Source organism: Gossypium raimondii, chromosome 6 (assembly GCF_025698545.1).
Source record: "Gossypium raimondii isolate GPD5lz chromosome 6, ASM2569854v1, whole genome shotgun sequence".
NCBI classification, from domain to species: domain Eukaryota; kingdom Viridiplantae; phylum Streptophyta; class Magnoliopsida; order Malvales; family Malvaceae; genus Gossypium; species Gossypium raimondii.
Genome location: NC_068570.1, coordinates 46119206 through 46142724, shown reverse-complemented (window position 1 = coordinate 46142724; position 23519 = coordinate 46119206). Strand labels below are relative to the sequence as shown.

Below are 23519 nucleotides of genomic sequence, written 5' to 3'. Positions count from 1 at the left end.
AACTGCTTTTGAATGCCTAAAACATTTTACTAAAACTGTACAGTTAAAGGAATGAAAAATTCTTTTTACACCTATTAAATTTTAATTATAACATTTATTAAATAGAAAATAGTTAATATATACGGAGGTACCTAAACTTGGTAACTTATACCTAAACTCTTTTTTGACCTAATTGGTATCTAAACTTGGAAACAGTAAGCCAACTTGGTTTTTTTTTTTAGGTACCTGGCTAGCACACTATTAAAATAAGATGATGTGAAATTAACTACCAATAGCATTAGGTGTGAGCAAAGCTCGATTCAATTTGAAAAAATTAAATTTTGAGTTAATTAAATCGAGTTATTCAAACTATTCAGTAAACTCGAATAAGTAATTCGAGTTTCGAGTTCGAATCAAGTTAAATTCTACAATTCGAAAATTTCAAATAACATATTGGTGTAAATACCCTTTTGGTCCCAAGAGCAAATTTGTTTCTCTCAACAAAATTTACAAAAAAAAAAAAAAGTCAAAATAATTTTCAAAAATTCAAAATAATTTTAAGATTCAAAATATTTATAAAAATTCTAAAATTTATATTTTTAAAAATTATAAAATTCCAAAATAAATTACAAAAATATATAAAGAAAGTTAAAAATTAAAATTTTTAGAATAATAATTTTGGGTTCTAAATAAGTTAATTAAACATTCAAGTTTATCATACTTTTTTTTTGCTTTGAAAAGTTTTCAAATATATATGGTTTCAAATTTATTTGATCTAACATGAAATTAGTTATACTCTAACAAGATTTTAATTTGACATGTTTAATTTTTTAATTTAACTCGAACAATTTCACTCCATTCGATTCGACTCAACTCGATTCAAAAAAATTTCAAATCGAGTTAGAATGATAAAATAGGACTTGTTAACTCGATTAACTAAAAATATTTTCACTCGATTCGATCAAACGCTCACCCCTAAATAGCATGATGACTTAGGGGTATAAATGAGACACTAATATTCGTAAACTACTCGAGTTTGATTAAAAAAAGTCAAATTCAATTCGATAATTATCGAGCTGAGCTCGAGCTATTGATCGAATCAAGTTCGAGCACCTTAATACTCAGCTCGAGCTGCTTTAGAGCCTATTTGAGGTTTTATATTTTAAATATATTTTAAATATTTATACTATAAAATTACATTTTTACCCTTACTATATATATTAGCTTAATAGCTTTTTTTTTCCATCCTAAAACCCTTGTAGCTACACACCCCACCCTCTTTCTCTATCGAGTGTCGACTATCGCACAGGTCACAACCCTTTCTCCACCTTAACAGCACAAGCTTGATGGGAACGTGTTTTTAACCGACGACGACAACATCTACACCCTAGAGTTGTTTGAGAGCTTGAGAAGTATTAGGTAATTCTATTTTTATTTTTATTTTTTTCTTATTTTTGAAGGAATCTTATTTTTTAAGAGTTAATGAGAGATTACAAATTTGGGTTAAAAGTGGAGTTGGGTAATGAATGTTGTTGAATTGTTTTTATTGACATCTTGTTTTAATAGCAGTAAGTTATAGATTTTGGTTTAGTAGTTGGTGATTGACTATCTGAAATTTATTGTCATAACCTAATAATAACACTTTTATTTTTGGATTAAATCATCTTGATTAGAACAAAGTCTTGTTGTGATATTATCGAATAATGTGTAAGTGTATACATCGTCAACAAGTAATAAAGTAGTAAGTATAAAGTTATCGTCTCCACAGAGACTGTATTGTATAAGTAAGGAAAAATTGTGAAATTATCAATTGACAAGTTGGTAATTGAAATAATTAAAAGTGAATTGAATTAACTAATTAATATGATTAATATTACTAAGTATGCAAAACAAATAAGAATGTTAACACATAATAATAAGCAATATACAATAACACAAGTTTAATCACAATGACATGAAAGAGCTAGAAAAATTGTTTTCCTTTACTTAAAATTATTAAAACAATGTTAATTATGTTACGGAAAAATCGTTGCAAATTGACTATTTACTAACCCGAATTTATAAGTTATGAAATCATACTTTTAACCTATAAGTTTCTTTAGCATACTTCTATGTTCAATTAACTTCAAAGTTTCATAAGCACACATTGTATTTAGGGGTTATACAAGGTAATGATATTGCTAAATATCATTACTAATTCAACCATTAAGAGATTAAACATGCACCATTCAAATAGTGTCTCTGATTACCATCTTGTTTGGATTAAGTAATTAGTTCATATGCTTCCCTACATTAATTATGCATGAGTAAGCATGTCCATGATATTATCTAAATCAATAAACAACTAATGCACATAACAACATCAAAAGAGTATTAATAACATAAGCTAAAGGATTTCAATCATTTTAGCATCAACAGAATTAAGTCATTATCGTTAAATTGAAAGCAAAAGAGTAAATGATTATCATTTTTATCAACTTGAACAAAATAAAATATTAAAGGAAAAGAAACTATAAGCCGATTTTGGTGGTTTTCATGGCACTACTCATGTTACTCCTTCTCATCTATTCTCCTTTTCTTCAATGCATAAATGCTCTAAAAGTGTCGAATTTGGCTGCTCTTAAAACCCTCTAAATTGCTTTCTCAATTCTATGTTGGTTGCTCTCAAATGTGGTGTGAGTGAGTGATGATTGAAGTGTACCTAGTGCCTCCCTTTTATACTAGTGAAACCCCTTGATTCTTTACTATTTTTAGCATGGTCATCCCTTGAATATCTCCATGTAGGTAGCCAGTCCTTGATTAGTGAAGGAGGAGTGGACGACATGCTTTGCTAAGTTGAGGAAATTGATTGAATTGTGGAAAGAGGTGGACGATCACCTTGATTTGTAGAGAAGGAGGTCCTTGATTCTCTCCATGCTGATTTGGTGGTTAAATTAGGTGATTACCAAGTCATATGGACGGTTTGGGCTCCTTCCTCCTTTAGTAGGTTGTCCAGACTTGTTAACCCTCTTTAGAGTTGGGTCAAGAAGAGTTTTGAGGTCCAATAAACATCTTTAGGGTGTCCAAAGATGACAACACATCACCCCAATATCATAAGCCTTTGTGGGTCAAATGAGCTCTATTTAATAACTTGACCTATATGGGGTGTTCTGTGTGCAATGGTCATAGGCTTTAATCCGCAGCCTGTGACATTCTTCCCCACCCATTCTCACAACCCTCTCATTACGTCCTTGAAACGAGACTAGTTGGACTCATCTCGAAACTCTCTCGATGCCTCGACCGGTTCCTGACTAGCCTCTCTGTCGTAGTCCCGTCTTTTGAAACACTTACCTCAGCTTCCGTTGTGTAATACCCCGAAAATTTTTACAGTAAGATATTATCTTTGATATAGTAAGGAAGTAAAGTGACAAAAAGGAGAATTTTGAGTTATGACAACATTGGGAAGTATATTATGACATATTAATTAAAGAAAGGATTAAATTGCAAAAGTAAGAAAAGTTTTGTTATCCAAAAGTAAATACTCAAAATTTGAGGGGTTAAAGTGTAAATATGAAAAATTTGGAGGACCAATAGTGTAAATATTTTAAGGGTGGAATAATCTAGAAACTAAGGAAAATGGATGAATTGGGACCAAATTGAATAGATGAAGAATTATGAGGACTAAATCGTAATTTTACCAAATTAAGTGATGACTCAAGGATGAAATTTAAAAGATCTAAAGGACAAAATGGTCAATTAGAAGAAAGAGAAATCTAGAAAATAATGATGATGTTGGAGATATTTTAGATTAAATAAATATTAGTTTATTAATATTTTAATTTGATTATTAAATGACATTTTCTCATTTTATTATTATTTTATTTAGTATATATATGTGGAAGAAAAGATGAAGAATGATCTTCCTTTCCCATGCATTTCAGGTTAGAAGAGAATGGAAGAAAGAAAGTTTTGCTTTCTTTACAATTTGGTCCTTCCACCAAAAATTTACCATTTTCACCTAGAAATCAAAAGAATTTCCATAGCTACCAAGAGAGAAAAATGTTAAGGAGACTTTGGGGAGCTAGAATATCAAGTTAGATTCTAGAAATAGAAGTTGGAGGAGAGAGAAAATCAAGTTAAAGATTGAAATCAATAGAGCAATGTAAGAACATCAAGGTTTCAATATATTTTTAAGTTGGATATTATTGAAAAAGTATGAAATTGATGTTAATGTAGGGTTTTATTATATAAGGTTCTATGTTCTTGATATGTTAGTGAAGGGAAACAAGAGGACTTGATAGAAAATATTGTAGAGAAAGGAAAGGAGGGTGTTATAAATTTGATTATTAACATCTTGCACTAAAACAGTTTTGGACAGCAGCAGTAGGTTAATTTTGAAAAATCACCATAAATTGTGCAAATTGAATTAGAGGATGAAAAAAATATTAAATTAAATATTATTGAGTCTAGTTTCTCATAGAAGAAACGGTGCAAGTAATGGAAATGTAAATCATGAGATATAATGAATTTTGTTAGATAAGGTTAGAATGAATTTGAGTTCCCTTGTTCTGACTTGGAAAAATCATTAAAAATTGTATAAAAATAATTATGGGTTATAATTTATATATTTAAAATCCTTAATCAATAGAAACAAACGGGGACATCATCTGAATTCTATACAAAGAGATAATTAATTTTTAGTGAAGAGGGGTTGGAACTGTCGAACAGTGAAACAGGGGAAACTTTAAAGAATAAAATGTACTTATTAGCTGAACCAAAAATTCTAAAAATTTTATGGTAAGAATATATGTGATTTTAGTTTCAGGGAAAATTAACGGATCTTAATTTGGAGCTCTGTAGCTTGAGATATAAATAAATTAGTGACTTTGACTCAGACATAGACAGACAGCTTGAATTTACTTACAGGAAAAATAGTGATAGTATGGATAATATTGTTTAAATGTGTTATACACATTAAGGATGTGGAATGGAGAGGAGGAGGAGGAAATATATGAATGATTTGTGTATAATTGGTCATATGCTTGATTATAATTGATAAACGATGAAATAGAAATGATGCTTATATTTGTGAATTGCATAAATATGTTTCGGGTCTCGTAGGTCCTATTTATTATGAATATAATAATTTGAGGATATATTATGAAGAATTATAAAATCATGTTAATACTTTGAAAGTTTTAATTTAGATAAAGTTTTATAACTCGGTTAAATACGTTTACAAGTGTATATGTTCTGGTAATGCCTCGTACCCTATTCTGGTGTCGAATACGGGTAAGGGGTGTTACACGTTGTCTCCTAACTCAAATTGTTTCTCTCCTTTTTGGTACATCTTGTTCGCAAAAGCTTGTTGCTCTCACTTGTCCATCTTATGACTTGCCTTAGACCAGTCCCCTTAATCCACACAAATAGGCTTCGGTGTGGCTATGTTCAACATCGAGTTAACTTTGAGCATTCTCGCTAACTCTAGTTTGTAAACCCCTTACCTTATCCGCTTCAAAACTCTGAAAGGGCCTCTATGTCCTTGCCAAGCCAAGTCAAAATTAAAAATACTACCAAAGTGTTTGAGATGTATCTCACTCGTTGCATTTACTTGTCTTAGCTGCCCAATTTGCATCGACATTTTTCCCTTAAAGTCTGATGCACTAACAACTTCTCTCTTAGGTGGTAGCCTCACTAGTAGCTCAATAGGCTTCATATTAGTTTGTCACTCCTCTAGAATTCCCAATGGGGTCTTTGTAGGACTCCTCAGATCTATTGAATCAATGTTCTTTCCCTCATGAACATCTTTAGCTAGTTGGATTACCGACAATACTGTTGTTCACCCTTCATGTCTTGATTCACCGGTACAACACATTGTTGTTATCGAGTATCTGGGATGCATATACAGTCGACAAAAAGAAGAAAAGAGCATTAATCTTGTCAAGGAAATTTAAGTCAAGGACAAATTTGTAATCATCCAAGTGAATTACCTCTAAGTCTTCCTTGCCTTTCTACTGACCGTTCTGTAGCTCAACTCATTGTGTTACTCCCACAGTTGGGACCTATTTGGAATTAAAAGTATTAATCTTCTTAGTTGATTCACTAACTGAGAGACCAAGTTTACCCACAGCTTTTTTTGATATAAATAGGTCTGATGCCCCCGTATCAATAAGAGCACTCTTTCTTTGACCTACAATATTGATGTCCACATACATCAATCCTTTCAACTTGTGGTCCCTTTTCTCTTTTATAGAATTGAGTATCATTAACCCAAGCTTCAAATCCTCACTCTTTGGCTTTGCTTCTATTTTTTTATTGATCACAAAAGTCTTGGATCGCTCTGGACAGTCTCGTATCCTATGCGAACCACAACACAAGAAGCACTTCACTGGCTTCTTCTCATTCTCATTGCCCCTATTGACTTCAACCTCATGCATAATTAAACCAATCCTCATTGAAACTTTTTCTATCTCATCATCCTCTTTTATAGAAAAAAACACGGATCGTTTTGGAAGTTTCTCACCAATGTAGACCTTCACAAATGAAGCATTTCAATGGCCCCTTCTTATTTTCCCACGACTTTTTAGGTTTCCTTTTCCCATTTTGTGGTTTCCCCTTACCACTATGACAACCATTATCGTTACTAAACTTAACCTACCCACATTCATCTTCCCTATAACTTCCCTTCTTTTTAGACTTGGAAGACTCAAACTTGTATTTTTTCGGAACAAGCTCGATTAAAGACTCTACTACAATCATGGCTTTTGATAGTTCTTGGACCCCTCGACATTTCTATTCCTACTTAACCCACAACTTTAAACTATCCATGAAAAAGAAGAATGTCTCTTTCTCACTCAGATCTGTGATTTGGAGCATCAATTCACTAAACCCCTTCAAATACTACCGAATTGTGCCTTGTTGCGAAAACTGATGCAACTTAGCTTGAGCCTCCTTTTCGAAATATTGAGGGTAAAACTACTTATTGAACTCATTTTGGAACTCTTCCCAAGTCCCAGTCACAACATGACAACGCTTTTCACTTGTGGACCTACAACTCCACCAGATAAGAGCAAAATCAGTAAAATATCGAGCAATAGTATTTATCTTAGCATCACCTATTATCTTGTTATTTTTATTTTGTTTCCCTCCATCCTTTTTCATTTTAAAATTTTGTTAGCTCTAATATTGAAAGTTTTCTCTCAAAAATTTCTACTTCTTTTATATTTTCTTGGCATCCAAAGATTCTCTATTCTTTCAATTTTGCAAGAAAATCACTATTTTTCTCCAATTTCTCACCTAAACTTGGCTCATTTTTGCTCAATTGGTACAAGTTCGTGGGGGTTTTCTAAATAAAGGTAAATCTATTATTTTCTTATGTATTAAATTTTTATTAGGTGTTTTTAATTTGAATTTTCTTAGATCTAAACAAGAAAATTAAAGATCCATGGTTTTAAAGCTATCTTTTGTATAAAAATGGTGAATCTCATAATAAAGAGCTAAGAGATGTTTTAAAATGATTTTTAATATATTTTGATGAGATTAAGAGGTTTACAAATTGAATTTATCAAAATCTTTAAGTAATTGCATGAAGTAAATGGTTTTCTTTTGAGAATGAGGATGAACAATGTTTTTTGAAAAAATTTAATTAAAGAAATTGAGCAAAGCTAGAGATCTAGATCTATAATTACACTTTAATTAGGGGGTTATGAGGTAGAAATTAAGGATTTAATTAAGTTAAAAAGAAGAAATTAAGCGAAATAGATTGTACAAAATAAGTCGAATAAGTATGTGTGAGTGGAGAGCCGTTGTATGAACACAAAGAGATAAGCTAGATTATTTTTGAATGCTTAGTAATATGTATATTTTTGTCTGAAGCTAAAAACGTTGGTGGAGCCTCAATAAACTAGGATAAAGGCAAGAGAAAAGTTGTCTAATTCGACGAGCCATGGTGAACTACAAGTGAGTGCATTTTATATATTGTGTTTTTGCATGAAGCAGGCCCCTTGTGGTATGCAAACTTTAGCTTTTCTTAGTTCAAACACTTGAAATTTTGTTTGAATAGTTGGGCATGCAAGCTATGTAAAATTAAGGGTGCCAGATCACGTGCACATTGTTATTATAGAAATATGCAAGTTGTAAACTGTAAATTTTGACATGATAAAGGTGATGGAACTATTAATTGTTGCTGAAGTGCTAAAAGGTAGGTGTTGTTTATATAATATATATATATGAGTGGGGTTGATAAATATGTACGTGTGGGTTGTTATACATATATTATATTATATGTGTGGGTCTTAATATATATACTTATGGGTCTAGTTCTATATATATTTATGGTATTTTAATATATGCTAAAATTTGACGTGATAAATGTCACTAAATAGATATGTATAAATGTGTAATGTATATATTCGTATATGGTTATGTAGTACTTGCGAATGGACATAAAAATAAATAATATAATGCAGAATTTTATAACATGCAAATTCTATTGATGGTGCACATTTATGCATACGCGAAACCCGTAAGTGAATTATGAGTTTTATGATATTGTGAGTTTTGATTAGTGAAAAATTTATATTATTGTGAAACGCTAAGTGCGAGCCAATTATACTGTGTAATAAAACGTGATTAATTAGATATGTTGGCAATGTGAACACTTGAAACCATTGGATATCATTAGCATGCCATAGGATTGTGAGTACTCACCCTTTTTATTATGTGTTGGGCATGGTGGCCCAGAGATAGCGTCGGAGAGATAAGGGAATGTTGAGGGTAGCTCCATTCACCGTAGATAGCGTGGTGTGTTTGGAGAGTGTGAGCATACGTGCTACACTTATATGGATATAGCGTACGAATTTATGAGTCATGTGGTGTGTTTTGGAGATCCTTTTATCCAATGAGATTTGACTATGTTTCATATTCACAATTGCCAATATATCACTGTGTTGAGTATGTAATTTGTGTTATATGTGAATTGTTAAAGTATGTTTAAATCCTAACATGTCCAGTGTGTATATTTGTGTTGTATGCATGTGTACTTACTAAGCTTCTCCAAGCTTACACTCCTTACTTTACCTTGTAGATAAATAGTTTGCAGGCTAGTGGGGAGGGTGGCAAATCGGTGATCCATCGTAAGGCATTTTTTTTAGAGTATGTGTGTTGAGATTTTAAACTCAAAAGTGAAGGCAATGTGGGTTGTTCCAAGGGTTTAATACTAAAATTAGACTTAGACTTTTTAAATAAAATTTTCAACGATTTGTAAACGGACATTACGGACTGTTTGTTTTTTGTGTGTGGGATTTTTTAACATTATAATTGCTTGCTTGATTGCTTGTTTAGATGGTTTTATTACTTGATTAATCTGATGATAATTAAATGAACTAACAAATTTTTGCAACTAAGGGAGACTGTCGAGTATTAAGGCATGCCTTATACCTTCTGATTGTGTGAATGAAATGATTAATTTAGAAAAGTATGCACTTAGGTCTAATTTCCTATATGAAATATTCTGCATGTGGTGTGTACGGTTGGTTGGTGTGGTTCATAAAGTTTTAAAGGGAGAGTCACCTCAGTGGCTCATATAATGTTCGAAATTTGGGTTGGAACCGTCCTGGTCAGGTTTGGGGTGTCACAAATGCCCACATGGAATTACTACTCCATCTCCCATAATAAATTATCTACTTCCCTTATAGACCTTGCTCTTTAAACTTCTCTAGTTTGGGGACATTAATCTCTGGTTTAGTGTTGCACTCAACACTCTTTTACCCATAACAGCTTTGCACACAACAAGCTCTCCCTTAAGCTCCTCAATTTTTGTGTTCAAAGCCGTCACTATGGCTTCATTTTCATCCTTCATAGTTGTCATCCTAGCTTCAATAGCATTTTTTTTCTGTCAACTTACCCACGGCAATATTGAGGAGCATTTCCACTGCGTCTATATTGGAACTAAGTGCCTTCGCCACATATTCCTTGAACTACTATTTCATTGGGTTTAATTCATTAGTGCGTGTCTCCACTACTTCAAATGTTTCCTTCACTTCCCTCATGGATTCCTCAAGATGGACCATACGGCTTCCTAAAGCCGACAACATATCCCTTTATCTACTTTTTCGCCCTTCCTAGGACAGGTTTTCGTTAGGGCATTCTGCTCATTTGCTTCTTTCAACATCTCAACGGAACCATCGAACCCTAGCTCTAATACCAACTATCATGGGGCTAGACCTTTAGTTTGGCAAACCGCGTGGCCTTAGATGATATCTTGGGTTCAAAACCTCCCTAAGTTAGCCTACTCTCGAAAACTGAAAATTCTTGCAAAAATTCTCTAAGGCACCAAATTATAATAAAAGCAAACTCGAACAAAAGAGCAACAAAACAGAAAAGCCAAAGAAAAGTGATGCCCACAAGATGTTTGAGTAAATGCTCTCAATGTATTCTTTAGCAAACATGCTTTCAATGTAATCTTTAGCATAGAAAGAATAAAGTGATTACAAATGCATGGGGAGGCCTCTATTTATAGTCGAGCTCCCCGTAACCAACAGTACATATTGAGTTACATTGACGGTTAAGATTAGAGTCTATCTACAATTGAGAGCCTTAAGGGATTTAAATTCTATACAATCTTATCCCTTTAGGATTTACACTATTTATCCTTATAACTCTAGTTATACTAGAGAGTTTCATTAGGCCACCAAAGCTTCAAGTAGATAGGTTTTTCCACGGGTTCCACGAATCAAACTAGTTCCTGTTGGTCAAGTGAACCTCATTTAATAAATTGATCTCTATAAAGCATTTTGTGCGTAATGGTCACCGGTTTTGATCTTTAACCCATGACATATTCACCATGTTTCGTAAAATGTCATATTGGCTTGTTTGGTAGGTTACCTGCACTAATAAGATTTATTCTTTTATACATGCTTTTATTGTAATTTTATGCATAAATTATTAAATATTGAAAATTATCTTATAACAAATTTTATTTTAAAAAAAAAATAGTTTAATGATTTAATTTTAGGTTAACGAACTATATGTTAATTAAATTATTTTACTTAACCTTTTAACATAGAAAATTTATTAATTTGAAATTTAAATAAATTAATTAAATGTTCATATTTAAATTTTATTAATTTTGGCTTAAATAAGTATAATGTGAATTCTACATTTAAATATTAATTAATTAAAATTAAAAACTAGTAAAATTATAAATTTAGATGACATGATTATTAATTTTAAAAATTAAAATGTATTTACTATGCTCACCATTCCCATTATTCTTAATTTATGTTTTAAGGCTACTAGCCACATTACTTGTATGTTAGATTATGCCTTAAGATTCCTAAATAATGCCTACTTATCATTGTCAAGAATCTTTCAAGGTGTTTCTTTTAACATGATATATCATTTCTAAATTGAAATAAACTTATAAAATATTGTTCTAGGTTTATAGCTCTAATTAACATATATTATATTTACTCTACTATTCATATTTTTCTTCATGATCATATTTATAATGCCATGTTAACTTATTATTTCCACATATTCCTCATTAAAAATTCAATTAAAGGATTAACGCCTATCATTTGCATCAAGATTGAAATTTTAAAATTTGAAATTTATAGGGATTTAAAAAGATCCAATTGGAAAAAATAGACTAAATCTATAACTATACACATAGTTCAGGACTAGTAATTGACTTTAACCAAACTTGGCTCAAGACTAACAGCATGTTTAGTTGGTATGAATAGCCATTTCATTTTTTGTCTATTCCGCGCGCTACAGTAAAGCAACCATTTGGTTCATCGTTTAGGTGATTCCACGGAATTGCTATTACAGTCTCATTCGTTCAGCTCACCGTTTAGTATTCAGGGGTTGGGGGTCTGAATACCTATTCAACACCACACCGTTTAGGTTTTTAAACCAAAATAGCCTGCCTCTCTTCTTCCCAAAATTCTCTCCAGATTTCTTCCTCCCCAAATCAAGCATCCATTCGCCCTTCATCTTCATCTCCCCAAATATTGTAAAGGGTACGTTTTCTTTTTCTTTTTTTTTTCCCTGATTCCTTTTAGTTAAAGTTCTTTCACCTCTTTCAACTTTTATTTTCCCCTTTCAATCCTAAGTTTGATTGAGACTTTTTTTGCTCAATCTTTTTTAATTTCTTTTTTTTTTCTATTATGTGTTTCTCAGGCTACTCGTAAGTCGGCACCGACAACTGGAGGTGTGAAGAAGCCTCACCGATATCGCCCTGGAACTGTAGCTCTGCGGTTAGACATCAAATCACATTTTCTTATTCTTGTTTACACGAATTGAACTTATGATGTTTCCATTGGATGCAGTGAAATCCAGAAGTACCAGAAAAGTACTGAACTCCTCATCAGGAAACTGCCTTTCCAAAGGCTCGTTCGTGAAATTGCCCAAGACTTTAAGGTAATACCATTAAATTCCAAGTTAATTTTACCAGAAAAGTACTGGTAAGTTAATTTTACCTTAGCACACCATTGCTGCTTTACGTTTTCTTATTCTTGTTTACCTTAGCACACCCTTAGCAAAGTTTTTGTAAATTTGATTTAGGGGTTTTTTTTAAGGTTACTGTTTGGCCAAGAATTTGTTACTGTAAATTTCATTTTTAGGGTTGATAATTAGGTCATTTCTTATTTCTTTTATTTGTTAAAGATATGAATATATGTAAGTGTGTGATGGTGATTAAAATTATATTGGAATATAATTTTAAATGAAATGCAAAGTAACAAAATTAGTGGCAAATGAGATCTAAGAGCTAGGACTCAAACCAGATATCAATTTTCTTTTTTGGGTAAGTTGTAACTTTTCCTTATCAACAACTATTTCATAAAGACCAAAACATGCAGAATGTTTAGGTTTGTACTCTGTTGTTTGGGGTTCTTTTCTAGGATTGCATCCTTATTTGATATAAATCACTTGAAACTATATATGCCTTTGATACATAAACAGCTTGTTGGCTTCATATCCAGGGTGGAGGTTGTGATTCCGACTTTGGGTCTGCATATGGCTGTCAATGCATGTGCAGCAGCAGCAGTTGCAACTTCTATGGGTGTCCTCTTTCTCAAGTTAGAAGATCCTTATCTCGATACATTCCTGTTAGTATGAGGTCCGAGTTTGTTGTAGCTAAAAGTGGCATCAAGATAGTGAATGATGCTTTCAATGCCAATCCCATTAGCACCAAAGCCAGCATCGACACGTTGAAAAACATCCATTGTGATTGAAAAAGAGTTGCTATTCTTGGGGACATGTTTGAACTAGGTACTCATGAGATAGAGTATCATGAGGATGTATTAAACTATTGTCTTGATGCTTGTATTGATGTAGATGCCATTGCTGGGTAGAGGTTTCATTTAGCAGTTGATAATATGAATTTAATGAAGAAGATGAAGGTTGTACATGCTGTTGAAACAGAAAATCTTATTCCTAAAATCTTGGAACTGTTTGAATATGAATGATGTAGTCCTCGTGAAAGGTGGGTGTCAGATGCAAATGGTGAAAGTTGTGGATGTAATCAAGGCAATGCCGAGATTCACTCAACCTTCATGCTCGGGTTCGAAGAATTGAAGGCAACAACAAGGATGACAAATCTGATGAAAACAACTGCTCAGGATCGAACTCTTAAAACAGAGTCATTACCATGTCTTAAAACAACTTTTTGTGTTTATAATATTTGGATGGTATAATGACATGATAGGTTGTCATTACAATATTGTAACTTTTTGTTAATATGAATATTATGTTTGGATATGAAATATAATTCTCAAGTTATTTATTACTTCTAATATTTTTTTATTGTAGAATAATTAAATTATTTGTTTCACTAATTATATTTTAGCACATTAAATATGTATTGCGTTTAAAAAAATAAAGTAGATTATATATTATTTTATAGTATTATATATTATGATTTTAGTAAATTCATATAAGAATAATTATATTAAGAATTTTATTAAATTATATATTATTTTATTAAATTATATTTAATAATAATTATGTTAAAATATGATTAAATTATTTATTATTTTATTAATAATCTTATTAAAATTTAATAACAATAACAATAATCATCAACCTGAAAAAATTCTACTAAGGGTATTCTAGTCATTTTAATTTTTTTTCTTATGCTATTACAACATCATTCCATTCAACCAAATACAAGAATACTATCCTATTCCATTCCATTCAACCAAACAATTGAATTACTTATTACAGCTCTATTCAATTACAGCGAACTAATCGTGCCCTAAAATTTATCAAATAAAAGTATAAGGACTAAATCTACAACTTTTGTAAAGTACAAAGACTAATAGCAGAATTTGACAAATTTAATAACGTATGATATAAGATGATTGTGAACAGGAACTAGGAACTTAAAAATGATTTTGTTAGTGGTTAAACCAACAAAACGTAGCTGTCCAATACTTGATTATTACCGTAATCTTTGCCTATAAAAAAGGCATTTCAAATCTCTAATTCATCGTTTAAGTCAAGCTCAAAACACAAGACTCACTTCAATAGCTTAGCTTCTCTCTCACTTTGTAATTCTTAAAGAGGGCGTACCAGTTTTTGGCTCGGTCGGAAAGGGAGGGTAGCAAGGTGGCCATGATTTTGATTGTCTACATTTCGGTTGTTACTGTTTTCGCCACCGGGATCACCGCTTTGAGGGAAGATCAAGGGGCAATTCCACCATCACCAATGGAAAGTGGGGGAGTGGCTCTGGGTGTTCCTGCTGCACTGGCTGTCTTAGCTTCAATGGTTGCATGGTTCTTTTGAATTTAATTCCTTAACTTTACATTGTCCAAACTCCAAACCCCTTTCCTTTTCTTTCTTCTTTCAAGTTTGTTTATGTATTGACTATCCTAATAACATTACCTCTAATAATATAGACATGATCTGCTTCAACGATAGAGATAATATCCTAGTGGTTCCCACGCATATGCTGTCCTCCAGATAGCTTTAAATGGTTCTGTTCTGCATTCCATCAACAAGGAGATACAAGATAAATAGCAAAAATTTAAAACTTTCAGAGCATCTTCAACATCAGTTTTCTTGACCTGCCATTTTACACACAACAATGCATATAAAAGTATACAACTGAAGCAACAACAAATGTTGATGATGGCTTTTAAAAGTGGGGATTTTGCTACAACCATCATCATCATGCTATTAATGCCCCTAATTAAAGGATATCCCGTTGTTCAAATTAATTTCCCCTCCATCAAGTATGAGTAAAACCACAGCTTTGTTTATCCAAGGAATAACCAAGAAGGTCAAATTTATCATCTCCCATTGCCATCTTGTAATTGTTTTCCGGTCTTCAGGACTGTAGCCCCTTTGTTAATCAGAAAGACATTATTGGGTAGCCCATAAGGGAAGTCCCACATTGGAAAATCGCTCTTTCAGGATTTAGTTCCACAAGAGAGGTAACCTTGATTTTTTTTCCTGGAAATGCTTTATACGTCACGAACTCCAGGCTTGCAGGTCATCCTCTAGAATTGATAAGATCTGGTGATCTCTGTACTGGGAGAGACCCATAAGTTGCCATTTTCTGCTTAACCCAGCAGCTATGCTGCCTGATACTAGTTAGGAAATGAATCATTATTGGACTTGGAGGTGATGTTTAGATACATCCCGATTGGATAAAATTAATTCTAGGAACTTACATGTATATCTAAAACGAAAGAAAGGGCAATAAGTAGATGGATGAAGGAAAAGACAACAATTGGGTGGTAGATACGTCTTCCTTAATTCCTTGCCTGACTCCATAATCTATATTTGACTTGACCTCCCCTTTTCCATTTTCTTTCCTCTTTTCTGCGACGAATACACCATACATACGCTGTCAAAATCAGCCTCTCTCTCTTTCCTCCCTTTCTTCTCTCAGCCCAGACAGAGAGTGAGAGATAGAGCGGTTAATGCATTTCTCTTTCCTCTTCCCATTTCTGCAACGAATACACTCCATAGTATGATTCAGTATGGCCTAATGGGTAGAGCGGTTAATGCACTTCTCCTTCCCTCTTCCCATTTCTGTAACGTATACACACCATAGTATGACTCAGTTTTCGTAGAAATTAAATCAACAGTTATTTTATAGTAAAACATTTCAAAGAATCTCGCAGAACATGACTCTATGGCTTAATGGATAGAGCGGTTAATGCACTTCTCCTTCCTCTTCTCACTTCTGCGACGTATACACCATAGCATGACTCGGTTTTCGTGTAAACCGAATTAACAATTATTTTATATACAAAATTTATACACATATATCAAGACACGACTCCATGGCCCAATGGATAAGGCGCTGGTCTACGGAACCAGAGATTCTGGGTTCGATCCCCAGTGGAGTCGACATTTTATTTATCCTGTTTTTTTCCCTTAAAAATATCTGATAATCCATGGATTTAAAAATACATTAACGGGAGCCTATTTCTAAATCTCACTGCTCCTGTTTTAACCACGAAAATACAATTATATAATACTGAACCCCAAAAAATAACATTTATATAAAATGTGTAAAAATTCAATTAAGTTTTTTTAAAAAAAATTACATCCAGTTGAACTCTACTCACAAAAAAAAAAAAAGTTGTTAAATTGATAGACACTCTCCTTCATCGGTTTCATCATTAACGGGAGCTTAATTGATGAAAGTAATAAGTTCACAAGAGTAGCATATATTTAAAAATGTATATTCAAAATAAATTTAAATAAATTATTATTAAAAAGTTATTATAGAACTGTAAAAAACATATAAAAAAACTTATAAAATCATAAAAATTATTTACTTCTTTTTATTAACTATATATTTTTTATTTAAATTACAATAATAGGGTAGAACCCGAACAACAAACGCGACACGAACTCAGGTCACACCTAGGACAATGAACACCCACATGAGGACTTCCTAAGAGGTCACTCATCCTAATACTACTATCACCCAACCACGCTTAAGTGTCACATAATGTTATATTATACATATGAACTTCATGATACATGTAAAATTTTCTTTGGTTGGTTTAGCTTACTAACTATGTTAACACTAAGTACCATAATAAAATATATATGTATTGATGTTAAGCATTATTAAAATGCAATATCACATAAATTAAATCCTGTGTCATGATTCAATCCAACATAAATTTAATTGAAAGATGATTCATTTTATAAAATAAAATTTACTAGACTTAATTTTAAATATTTTAATTTTATCATTTCAACTAAAACTTACTCTACATTTGATTTCTATATAAATAGATTTAGTTGGACTCAAATATGAATGTACTGAGCTTTGGAGCATCCTGCGAACCGAACATCATTGATATGATATTTTGATTTAAATAGTCCAGTCTTCTCAATCACTAAACAGAATTTACAGCATAACATTAAGAGTAGTTTAAAGAGGGGGATGGGGGAAATGACTCCTAAGCGCTTCCATTTGACTTAAAACTTATTATTACAACACTAACTGTTACATTTTTGGCTCAATTATTGAAGCAAGCCAACGCCTACCTCTCTCTCTATCTTCCCTAACCAATGCAAAACTAAATGACAAAGACTTTCAAGGCTTGAAGGCCGAAAAGGCAACCACTGAGTTGTGTCCACCAAATCCGAATGAATTCGAAATTGCTGAGAATCATAAACAACTCGGTTAGACTTATAGGGTTCTGGTCTAAATCAACTGAAGCAGGACAGGATCAGGATTCAGGAGTCTTACCAACATTAACTTCGTGCTGTTTCTTCTGGTTGGCCACAGTGTCAAACTCAACTGAAGGCTCTGGATTCTGCATTAAACAAATGCATACAATAGATCACTTCATCTATACTGATAAAGCCAGATGTGATCCAGACAACCATTGTTGGGGATCAGCAATACATGGCAACAAGCAACTAGCACATACAAATTGATTTATGGAGGGATGCAGCCATCCTGTTGTGATGGCCTTCACTGTGGCAATGGCTTCTAAACCACCCGATGCGCCCAGACAATGCCCTATCATGGACTGAAACAAGAAGCAAAGCAATTAGCCAATTGCAAGGTAGAAACATTAGAGTACACAGTCACCTCAAATTTTGCAAAACTAGGGAGAAAGGGAAGGTACCTTTGTTGCATTGATTTTGATGTCTGATGTATTCTTGAATACCTTTTTAATAGCATTGATCTCAGCTAGGTCACCAGCAAGAGTAGAAGTTGCATGTGCATTGATGTAGTTAACCTGAAAAATAGGACTTGCTTATCTTGCACAATTTCCACCTTTGAAATTATGCATAAATTTCAGAAAATAATTACATTCTGAACCCTATTATTTGCACTTTTGCATATGAAGTAAACACCACCACCACTTAAGTATCTTAACCATTAGGTCAGTTCTCTTTGTAGTCTTAACTTAAAATGAAGCCTAGATCTAATGGATAATATGACAGGTGATGAAAGAGAAGGTAATTAGATGCACTTTTCAAGGAGACTCAACTCAAAGAATGCCGCTATATTTACCATAAAACAGACAATTCATTGGAGCTTGAATTTAGTTTTTCTAAGAAAATGCTTGCAAAGGTGTCAGCAAAACTAGATGGAAAGAAACAACATAACATACGTGACCATAAACATCTAGAAACAATACCAAATTCGATTACTCCAATATATTAAGAGAGTTGGGTGAAAAAACCGAGAATCACCTCCTCAGGGGACACACCAGCATCTTCAAGACTTCTCTCAATGCATGAAGACACCCCAAAACCATCAGCTCTTGGATCAGTCATGTGATGAGCATCACAATTAACAGCTCCACCCAAATACTCAGCAATAATTGGTGCACCTCTTTTCATTGCATGTTCCAAGCTTTCCATTACCTAGAAAGCAAAACACAGAATATCTCATAATAGAAGCCCATTGCATTTCCATCCTCATCAAGACAAGACAATTGCATAACTATAAAGCTAAATAAGTAACAACGGAACCAAAAAACTGTGCATAAAAGCAATAAACCATTAACTCAAGACCATGCCTGATTAACCAAGTAGTTCAATGTGATAAAGGACAGAAATTGGTTTTGATAATAACATAAACATTTATACTTCATTCCTACTGAACACCACAATAAAGAGTATGAAAGTTAACACAAACAGTGAATTAGGCTCATCTGTGTCAAACAAAACACTACAAAAGTGACGGATTTTATATTATAAAGGAACCAGTCAGTATTTCATTGAATGTGCACACACCCAAGAGCCAGTCTCCGTGAAAGGTGCACCTTAAACCTGGGAGAAAATGCCTACTTCTCTTAACAACAGTATCGCATATCACCAATGCAGACAAAACACAATGAGAAATTGCTTACCGGAAATAGACAGCATAACAATCAACAAGAAGCTAAATCATGCATATATAGGAGTTTGGTGCATAAATGCAAGCTTACCAAAACACCAGCACCTTCACCCATTACAAAGCCATCTCGATCTTTGTCCCATGGTCTTGAAGCAGTTCGAGGATCATCATTTCTTTGAGACAATGCCCTACAGGCAACAAAACCTCCCAGCCCAATAGGAATGATTGCAGCCTCAGTTCCACCAGCAATCATCAATTCAGCCTCACCTCGACGGATGTGATTAGCAGCAGCATAAAAGCAATAATTGGAGGTAGCACAAGCAGTTGAAATTGAATAATTGGGACCCATAAAACCAAGTTCAATTGCAAGCAAGGCAGATGACATGTTTGTTATAGAATAAGGAATGAAGAATGGTGTTATTTTTCTATAACCTTTCTCTATCAAATTTTGAACGCCATCAGAGAACACCGTAAGGCCACCCATACCAGTTCCAACAAGCACTCCAGTTCGCTCCTTATCAATCTGCAACAAGTACAAATTCAAAAATTTCTTAAGCACTATGGGAGAATACAACGAATATATAAGCTAAAAAGAGCCAGAATAATAAATACAACATCCCGTGGTACTCGCATAATTCTAAGAATTGATATCACTCTCAGCTCTCAAGATATCTACTTTTCTTGAATCTTTCATTCTGTAGGGTAAGCAATCATCCATGAGGATCATAAACTTAGTCAGGAATTTTGCCTTTCTAAACACCATGTCCAAGGAATATTTCTGGTGGATGCATCACATTTGAATGTAAAATTAGTAGTGTGATGAATAAATCGCTTTCAAATATATGATCACATTAATATTATTGCGGACAAAAAAGCTACGAGCATATCGAATGACCAACTCAACAGTGAAATTGAACAAAACAATTCTGATGACCCCATTGCTTACATCACTTTATGAATCAGATATGATGAGTCACAAAGTATATAACACAACAAAGATTCCTTGGAACTGATTAGGAGAAAGCAGAAAACGTTTTTTCTTAGCAACTCCTTTGCATAAAAATAATGACAAGTTGCAGATAAAAAACACTTATAAACTCAAATAACACACACAAAAAAAAAAAAAAACTGCAGCAAGCGAACATGCAGTAACAAGCAAAGAAAAGCATCAGGATACGTAGAATTAAGCTACAGTTGAAAGGATTTCGAGCGAATAAAGAAACAACTCTCTGGTGTAAATGTTGCACATTGTGGAAGCCAATAAAAGAATAAGCTTTGGATCTATAGTTAAAGAACAAAAACACAAGCGAATCAATAGCAAAGCAAGAACCACCCATTTCTTAGAACAAGTCGATTAATGAAAAAAAAAACACTAAAGAAGAAGAAAAAGAACCTTGGATAAGTTATCGGCGCCGAGATCAGCATCTTCCAACGCCTTCTTGCCTGCAACAATGCAGTACCTCAAGCAATCGTCAAGCCTCCTATCGTTCTTTCCATCAATGTAACTTTCAGAAGTGAACCCCCGGATCTGACCGGCGAACCGAGTAGGAAACTTGGAAGCATCGAAGCGGTCGATGATTCCGATCCCGCTCTCTCCAGCCAGCAGCTTTTCATAGTAAGCATCCACATCGTTCCCAAAAACGGAAACCAACCCCATTCCCGTAATAACGACCCGTTTCTTGGGGTCCTTCTCGCGCTTGGGAGCTGAAACAGTGGGGGATGAAGCGGTAATGGAAGAGAATTTCTTGGCAGGCCTGGGAGGGAGTGTTGATACATTGGGAAAATGGGGATTGGGTTTGGGGTTTTTAAGAGGTTTTAGAGAGGAAGGTCGAAGAGAAGAAGGTTGAAGAGCTTGCATGGTTGAAGGCCAAAGCCAAGGCGATGATAACAAGGTGAAGACTGAAGAGAAAAGCAAGACGTTTAATAGACAGCCAAATCTAATTGCAAATATATTCAAATAAAACAAAAAATCGTAGCCAATGCGTTGTGTTAGTGTGTTTATATATATAAATTATAAAGGTTGAAATCTTGGGTTGGGAAATTCTTGAAGTTGGAGAGGGCGTTGAGCTACACTTGACAACCAGCTACTTACGCAAAGTGGGATCCATTAAAACTTAAATAAATCTCAAATCTCTTCACGGTTGATCCATTGGTCGAGTTGTGTATGCACGTTCGCAGTGATTTGTACAAGCAAGAATGATATGAATCGGAAGTTAGTCCCGCCGTAAGGAAATTACGTATCTGTGAATGGGTATAATGGGCTATGAAAATTAGGCCTGCCGCAGTTTGCCAAGACAAGCCCAATACTTTATTACTCGACCTAGCGCGTAGAAGTCCAAATCCCAACTCGGTCCGATCCGACTACAAACAGGCGAGTCGTGGCGCTGTGACCCGACTGAGACTTGGCATTTAGCAAAGCAGAAGCTCTCATTCCAGACTCCAGGCTAACCACCAAAAAAAAAAAAAAAAGAGAAGATGGTATTGGTAAAGAAAGCTCCAATCAAGGTCCAAAAGTTCTCCTTCGTCTTCAACCTCCGCTGCCTATGCTAGGTTATCAACACCCCCCAATCAGTATTTCTCCCTTTTATTAATTAGGTTCATTTGTTTTTGCCGGTAAGGGATTTTCGGGGTTAACAAAGTATGTGTGTTGTTAGGAAAATGGTGTTGAGGATAAAAATCAAGTGAGAAAATGAAGACCTCAGCTCAACAGAGTCGTAGTGAAGCCCCAAAATGAAGCAGAACGGCTTTGTTTTACTTTTTGTGAGTAATCCTTATGTAATCGTTTACGATCATAGATTATTTCTTTAATGTTTTAGCCATAATTTTCGTTTCGGGTGTTGAAATGAAGTCACTTTGTATGCTTGTTGACGGCCTTCATCATGCAACTGGTATGCTGGTTCTTAAGTTAAGAGTTTACGCTATATGAAGCCTTGGATGTCCTACCTTTTTCAAATTCATATAGAATATAATGTATTTGTATACATATATTCTGGATGGTGAACATTGGTGTCTGTATCAAAGAGTTTGCCTGCTAGTTTTTGTTGATAGAACCCAAATCTAACTGATTTTTCCCTTTTTTTATACTGAAGGGAGGATTTTCACAAGGTATTTCAAGAGCAGAATCCGGATATCAAGTCAATGCGTGATGTATTTTATGGTCTGGAAACACAAATCTTAAGCCAGCATATGAATCTATGTCTTTCTGTCTCTAACATATATGTTAATGGATACTGCAATGTATTGTTTCAGATTGGAAAAGGCCTGCGGTGAGAAGTGGAAGATGATGACATATGAGGTTTGTGCTTTGTAATCTTGAATTGGCTCTCTTTATTCCCTATTGCTTACAAGTTCATTTTATTTCCATATGAATTGACCATGTTCACCATTGTAAATCATAATCTGGTTGTTCTCATGCCGTTGAAAACTAGCCGTTATGATAATTTATATTGACCTCTTGTGGATATGTTTTTAAGAGTTAGTTGGTGGAAACGGTTCTATTTGAGTCCGAGAGCAATGCCGTTTTTAGTGATGATAAATTGTCTTGTTCTGGTTAAAATAATAGCCCATGATCTGTGTGGTGCCGACTTGTCAGAGCCTACTTAAGCCTACTTAAGTTCTCTTTATGTACTAGATGCAAAATAACGGTTGGCTTGTCACATTTGCATAAAATAATAGCCCATGATCTTTCTGCACCATACTTTTAAGACGCGCATATTATCTCTTGGTGATAAAATTGTACCATTTTTTCGTTATTTCCATTAGTTCCTTGGCCTGGCTAGGGGTGCAGAAGTTAGTAGCTTGTATAGGGATAATGTGGCAAGAATGCCAATGATCTTAAGGGTTTATTGTTTATGTATTCCTGATTTGGACAAGATAAAAATAAAGGACCATAGAGAAAATGAGATACCAATGTCAGGGTTGTTTAACATTTTAATTTCAATTTCATCTTTGATAGGAAAAAGTAAAATATTATGATATCGCAACTGAGAAATGAGCAGAGTTTGATAGAACCGTGGAAGAATATATTAAATGAAAGGTATATTGCTTTAGGTTTTATATTGTATTTTATCCTCGAAGAAAGTCTTTAATATGTATTTGATGAAGAACTGCAACAAATAAGCAGTAGCTATCTTGCTCTACATTTCCCTTGCCTGAAACTGGTGAAGATCAAGAAACTTTAAAATGATTCGGACTTTGATGAATAAACCTTGGGGTTGATATACTT

At 33.8% G+C, this 23519-nt stretch overlaps 1 protein-coding gene, 1 long non-coding RNA gene and 1 other non-coding gene across 3 annotated transcripts; 2 read left to right on the top strand and 1 right to left on the bottom strand.

Moving 5' to 3' along the window:
• The first annotated feature begins 11732 nt into the window (after positions 1–11732).
• LOC105774513 (uncharacterized) lies at positions 11733–13750 on the top strand. The gene is made up of 4 exons (XR_001127401.2): positions 11733–11981; positions 12142–12218; positions 12291–12381; positions 12945–13750. It is a non-coding gene; the product is annotated as an uncharacterized LOC105774513 (long non-coding RNA).
• Positions 13751–16250: 2500 nt separating this feature from the next.
• TRNAR-ACG (transfer RNA arginine (anticodon ACG)) lies at positions 16251–16323 on the top strand. The gene has a single exon. It is a non-coding gene; the product is annotated as a tRNA-Arg (tRNA).
• A 951-nt stretch (positions 16324–17274) lies between these two features.
• On the bottom strand, positions 17275–21405 carry LOC105773094 (3-oxoacyl-[acyl-carrier-protein] synthase I, chloroplastic). The gene is made up of 7 exons (XM_012594751.2): positions 20688–21405; positions 19386–19817; positions 18646–18819; positions 18072–18185; positions 17871–17972; positions 17687–17753; positions 17275–17598 (listed from the first exon to the last, which is right to left on the bottom strand). Exons 1-7 carry the CDS (start codon positions 21150–21152, stop codon positions 17531–17533), a joined length of 1422 nt encoding a protein of 473 aa, XP_012450205.1. The 5' UTR covers positions 21153–21405; the 3' UTR covers positions 17275–17530.
• Positions 21406–23519: the final 2114 nt, after the last annotated feature.